This window comes from Armigeres subalbatus, chromosome 3, assembly GCF_024139115.2.
Source record: "Armigeres subalbatus isolate Guangzhou_Male chromosome 3, GZ_Asu_2, whole genome shotgun sequence".
NCBI lineage: Eukaryota > Metazoa > Arthropoda > Insecta > Diptera > Culicidae > Armigeres > Armigeres subalbatus.
The window spans coordinates 303,500,073-303,506,347 of NC_085141.1; the positions used below are offsets into that span (position 1 = coordinate 303,500,073).

At 41.0% G+C, this 6,275-nt stretch overlaps 1 protein-coding gene across 1 annotated transcript; it reads right to left on the reverse strand.

Moving 5' to 3' along the window:
- Positions 1-611: 611 nt before the first annotated feature.
- LOC134220571 (charged multivesicular body protein 7) lies at positions 612-2,848 on the reverse strand. Its single transcript, XM_062699666.1, has 3 exons — positions 2,213-2,848; positions 1,171-1,776; positions 612-1,059 (listed from the first exon to the last, which is right to left on the reverse strand). Exons 1-3 carry the CDS (start codon positions 2,687-2,689, stop codon positions 730-732), a joined length of 1,413 nt encoding a protein of 470 aa, XP_062555650.1. The 5' UTR covers positions 2,690-2,848; the 3' UTR covers positions 612-729.
- Between the last annotated feature and the right edge of the window lie 3,427 nt (positions 2,849-6,275).

Consider the following 6,275-nt stretch of genomic DNA (forward strand, 5'->3'; position numbering starts at 1 on the left):
TCAAATTTCATAAAATTTGGTCGACAAAAACCCCCCTGCCAATAATAGAACAAAACCTGCCAAAGCCGTCTTTCCCCCTATGAAATTCACGTTATTTCTACTTCATCTAATTCTCGCTTCTCGTTACTCACTTTCAACTATTCGCAATCTAACGATTTTTTCTACTGTTTGACCAAATGGCCCGACAGAATTCAAATTTTTTATCTAAAAAGTAGTTGGTAGGCGTTTCAGCGGACACTTTCCTGCATAACTGGTCCCAATTTTGTTATGAAAAAAACCCTGTTGTTCGAGTAACCCATTTTTCACCATACAAATTTCTGGCGGTTAACTTCATGCTGCAGTTTGCGTTAGCGCCTGAAAGCCAGCAGCTAAGGAAGCTAGCCATTTACTTATTCGAGCATATTGTATACAACCCTCAATCTCAAAACTAACAGTATTTTTCCGTCGTTCAAGAAAAATGGAGGCCGGGGCATAGCTATTTTGAACACTTCAAACTGTTTCTTAGATGACAGCCAGTTCCAGAAATACAAACCTATTCTGTTTGTGTCCAATTTAATGCTCAGGCAGGATTGATTAGTTGAACATCTACTTGGAAAATGTATTAGTTTACATAATGTTAAAGATATTTTATTTAAAGCGTATATTGTTTCAAAAACCTATACCTAAGAATACATTTTTACAAGAACATCAGCATAGATTCCAAAAATTTACGCTGGGGTCGAAAACAAATTATTGTTCCGCTACTCTGGGCCGAGCCGGTGTATCACCAATGATTGACGTGTCTGATGGCGTTGAAGAAACGTCCATTCTCAGAGCAGCCAGTCGTTTTTCGATTTCCTTGTCAAACTCGTTCAGTTGTGCAAGAGTGGGTTGACCGGCGGGCGGTGGCGCTGCTGGTCCGTTCACAGTGGGAGCACTTGGCGGTGTGATTGTTACATTGTTTGCAGCCAAACTCATGTCGAGTAGGTCGGACAGTTCCTGTTCCAGCTCTAGATCGTCGACATCTGTACTTTGTTGAGCACCGATCATTGCTTGCATTTCGTCCTGTTGTTCCATGATCTGAGAAAAATACAAGATGATAAGAAAGGAAATATTACCATGTTAATGGTTTAACAAACAAGCCATGACAAGACATCTAGCTTTCAATTGATACGCAATTGTGCTACATACCTCCTTCATCTCCGCCAAGGTGTCGTCCACACTGTCCAACGTAATACCAGTGTCGGCAAATGCGTTCTTCAAAGCGTTCGAACCAATCTTATACGCGTCAATGACATGCCGATCGCTCTGCGAATCGTGAATACGCGCCATCATGTTTTGAACGTTATCCAGTACGTTCATTTTCTTTTCCAGGTTTTTCTCGAGCAAGTGTTTTTTCTTCAAGTTTGATTTGGCCAACTGTTTCTTGCCCTGCCGGAGGTTCTCCTTTACTATTACCATCGCGTCGGAAATGTTTTGCTCCAGCTTGTCAATCACTTTCATCAGTTCGTGCTCGGTTTGTTCCAAATTGTAGATGGACCGTTCGATATCGGTTATGGGTTGGGCCTGCACTCCGGGTGCGGCAAATTTCACCAGGATCTTTTTCTCGTGCTCCATTTCGGATGGCAGTTTTTCCATAACAATACGCTGTCGACGCTGTAAGTGCTGAAGTACCAGATCCAGTCCATCGTTCTGGATATTAAGATCTTTGATTAGGTCCAAGAGAGCGCTTTTCGATAACAGCATGTTGTGCTTGTTTTCCTTCTGTATCAATTTTTCTATCGTATCAGATTGCATCTGTGAAGAATAAAAAAAATCAGTTACATCGTTGTATGTGAATGCGTAGACAAATTCGTTGATTTTTCGAATAACAAATGGTCACGGTTCTGTGAAGCCGTACCGAACGCCTTTTCAACTGATTTTCTCGTTATTAAATTTGTTATAGAATATCCTCAGTTACTAAGTTGCGAAACATTTGATACGATTTGTGATTAATTTGAACTACTACAAAATACAGGTACACAGTGTTGTGTTATTTTTTATTGGCGCTTGGTGGAATTGAGCCGAACCTCAACCAAATGTGTTACGAAAGTGATAATGAAAAGTATCTTGAGTTAGGTGGCAAACTAGTTACTAAAAACCAGCTTGAGATACTGTTAAGATTGGTTAAAAATTTTACCGGGGGCAAGCAAACAGGGTACGAGCAACATTATTCACAATCACATCAATTTACCTTAATTACGTCGTTGCAAACGAATTCCGCGCTTTCATCCAGCACGTTTCCCACCAGCCGGTCTTTTACAGCACCGAATCCCCACCCTAGGGGCCGCTTCACCAGAGCATCTAACGCCCATCCGCCCCAGCTCTCCTGAGGCGCCTTGGAGAACTCGTTTTTCGCCTGCAACAATCCATCTTTCACCATGTCCTCGAAAACCGCTGGTAGGCAGTATGGGCTCGTTCCCTTCCGACGAAAAACTCGCTTCAGCTCTACGATGGAAACCGATCCGGAACCCTTATGCTCGCAATATTTTGCTATCAGCTCTTTCCAGAATCTCATTTTGGAATCGTAGTTCTCCGGGTTGACTGACCGGGTTCGGAATTCGGACAGCAGTACACCCATTCGTGAGTCATCTCGCCAGGCATCTGGGTAGAACGATTCCTCCAAAGCAAACAGTGGCTGAGTGTTGGGAGCAAACGATTTACGAGCCATAGTAAAACACTGTTCTTGTGACGTAATGTCGATAATAATTCAATCCGAATAACTAATTTATCATCGGTAATACGTTTTTTTTTACGGATATAAAAACGGTTTACTGTCAGAATATTTTGACAAAATTTTGATTTTATTGTTTACCTTTTTACCGTCGCGACGCGATGTCGTGCAAAGGGCGTCGACGGTCGCGATACCAGATGCAGGGTTGAACTGAAGTCGACAAAAAATTATCGCTTCGCCATCTGGTGGGCAGATATGCACATAGTCGTGATTCGATGTGCTTCACTACAGGTGTGGTCCAAACCTGCGGGAGGGAGAAACAATAGAGCCAATAAACTATAGAGGAAGACTGTCGCTGGCGAAACATTTTTTGCTGGAGAGGATAGGGCACTAAATGTCAACGGAAAATCAGTACGTTTTTACAAATATAGGTACCCAACATGTTTGGGGACGATAACAAAGGGAACCGCAGCGACAATCGTCCTTTATAGTTTACTACCTCTATAGGCGAATTCGAGAAGGTTCCAGTGGTAGAGTGCGCTGCGAGAGTTTGGGAGAAAAGTCGTCAGAAGCCATTATTTACATTCAAATCCAAAATTTCTCCATAAAATTTACTTCACTTTTTGGTATATTGTCACATGTTTTCCACTGGCAATGGCTTCTTACATTCTTTAAGCAGCTATTAAAGACAAATCCCACCCAAATAAGTCGCGAATTAAAAATCCGGGAATTCATAACCAAGATAGTGCGGTGGAGGCACTGCAAGAGATGTGCTATTTAATCGGAAAAATCATATGCAAGCACCCACCGGATGAAAGCTCATCCCAAAGAAAACAAAATTTTCTTCCAATTTGCGACTATTTCAGCTTTCATAAATGTTTGTACTAACCAGAAAACGCGAAAATCGTTCTCCCTCCGTATGCTGCCAATGCACTTTTTTTAACAACGACACTTTTTTCGTGGTTCTTGTGACGACCACCAGATGTCGAAATGATCGATGAGCTTTACTCAAATTCGCCTATAGGTGGATTCGAGAAGGATCCAGTGGTAGAGTGCGCTGCGAGAGTTTGGGAGAAAAGTCGTCAGAAGCGATTATTTACATTCAAAATCAAATTTTCTCCATCAAATTTACTTCACTTTTTGGTATATAGTCTCATGTTTTCCACTAGCAATGGCTTCTTAAAGACTTTAAGCAGCTGTTGAAAACAAATCCCACCCAAGTAAGCCGCGAATTAAAAATCCGGGAATTCATAACCAAGATTGTGCGGTGGAGGCACTGCAAGAGATGTGCTGTTTGATCGGAAAAATCATATGCCAGCACACACCGGATGGAAGCTCATCCCAAAGAAAACAAAATTTTCTTTCAATCTGCGACTATTTCAGCTTTCATAAATGATTGGATTAATCAGAAAACGCGAAAACAGTACTCCCTCCGTATGCTGCCATTGCACTTTTTTGGCCAACGACACTTTTTTCGTGGTTCTTGTGACGACCACCAGATGTCGAAATGATCGATGAGCTTTACTCAAATTCGCCTATTGGGGAAACAGATCCAAAAAATGTGTGTGTCAAGCCGAGCCGAAATCTAGCTGTCATGACATGTCAGTGCGAGCCGATATAACAACAATAACACACAAAACAAAATTTGTTTTTTTCAGGTGGCGCCTACGTTGATTGTTTATTCTTGCTATAAATTTGCTTGTTGTCTGACGATAGTATTAATTTATTTGATGTGTAGTATCGAGAGCTCTCTCCCAGGTCCAAACCCTAAAGTAGTATTCATTGTCTCGATTTCCCTGGGCGTAAAAGTATCATCGTAAGGCCTTTTCACGAGACGTTTAAAATCAGCTGATTTTACCGTCAATTGACAGTTCTTCTATGAAAGTGACAGCTTCGGACTTGCGGGCCTGTTCAGCGGATGTAAACAAGTGCAATTTCGGCAGTGTCACATGAAAAGGCCTATTAGCCTCATGATATACGAATGCAAAAATGATAACTTGGCTTAAAAACCTCGCAGTTAATAACTGTGGAAGTGCTTCATGAACACTAAGCTGCGAAGCGGCTCTGTCCCAGTGTGGGGATGTAATGCCAATAAGAAGAAGAAGAAGAAGAAGAAGGAGAAGAAGGAGTAGCGGACACCTTCCTACATAACTGGTACCAAATAGTTTTTCGTGGAAAGTTCCTACACTGTTGAGAAAACCCGAATTAGATGTCTTTGCCATACAAACTTTAGGTGGTTGACTCATGCTGGCTATGTTTACATCTCGGTTTACATATACGATAGCGCCTGGATGCTGACAGCGGCAGGTAGGAAACCAACCACTGTATGCGATTCATAAATCCAAACGATAGCCGAACCATCACTGGTACTGGACCATAATTGTACTGTAATCTGATAACGTTTTAATGGTTCGTTGACTGTTTACCTCATTGATTAAGGTTGAGGTAATTGTTTTACCATAGATATGTATTGTTCGAAGAACTTAGTGTTGGGTAACGGGGGGTAACGATATCAAATATGTTCATGTTATATTTGTAACTGTACGAAGAACGGTAAATGATTATGCGGGATGTAATTAGCAGAATCGAGGAATGGCTCAACTCAAGGAGGTTGGCGTTAACACATTACATGATGGTGCATGACCGCATGGGTTGCAGGAAGCCAAGACCTGCACAGTTGAAACCGTGAGTGCATTAAAGCTCAGACAAACATACATAACACATTGAACATTCCTTCATCAAATTCATCGTCGTAAAAATATTAACGACATCTGTTGTTTTTACTAAGTTGGGTAAATACCAGATGCCGGTAGTGAGCAAATATCAAACTCGAGCAAATCTGATGCGCGCATCTGGGTGTTATGATCGACGATATGCTCAATTTTACGAGCCACGTCGATTATGCATGCTAAGGCTGTGAACCATTCCACCGATAGGCGAATTTGAGTAAAGCTCATCGATCATTTCGACATCTGGTGGTCGTCACAAGAACCACGAAAAAAGTGTCGTTGGTCAAAAAAGTGCATTGGCAGCATACGGAGGGAGTACGATTTTTGCGTTTTCTGGTTAATCCAACCATTTATTATAAATTCAGTAGAAAACCGAATTATAGCCGCTATTGAAATTGGATTTTTCTCACAATCCATACGTTAAACCTAATTTCGGAAGTAGTGCGCTGTATAGCACATCACCAAATGAAAACAGCGCACCACTTCCGAAGTTAGGTTTAACGTACACTACTAAAAATCCACACATATTTATTGGCAAAAATCCATAGATTTAACTTATGATGTATATCAGCGCACACATAACCATTCTCCACGCGAACTACTTATAAAATATATATCCAAATAAACTTTATGTGTGGTTTCGAATTAGCAATTATTTAATTTATGTGTGGTTCTATATCGATTATATTAGGGTGGAGCTATTGCAAAAATTTATAACGGCGACACATATATCTTATATAGATATTTTTGGCAGTGTACGAATTGTGAGAAAAATCCAAATTTGTTAGCGGCTTTAATTCGGATTTGCACTGAATTGATAATATGAAAGCCGAAATAGTCGCAAATTGGAAGAA

Coding starts and splice junctions, on each gene's coding strand:
- LOC134220571 (XM_062699666.1), bottom strand. CDS start 2,689: ATGGCTCGTAAATCGTTTGCTCCCAACACTCAGCCACTGTTTGCTTTG. Junction 1,777..2,212: donor TTTGCAACGACGTAATTAAG/GTAAATTGATGT, acceptor TATTCTTCACAG/ATGCAATCTGATACGATAGA. Junction 1,060..1,170: donor CCTTGGCGGAGATGAAGGAG/GTATGTAGCACA, acceptor TATTTTTCTCAG/ATCATGGAACAACAGGACGA.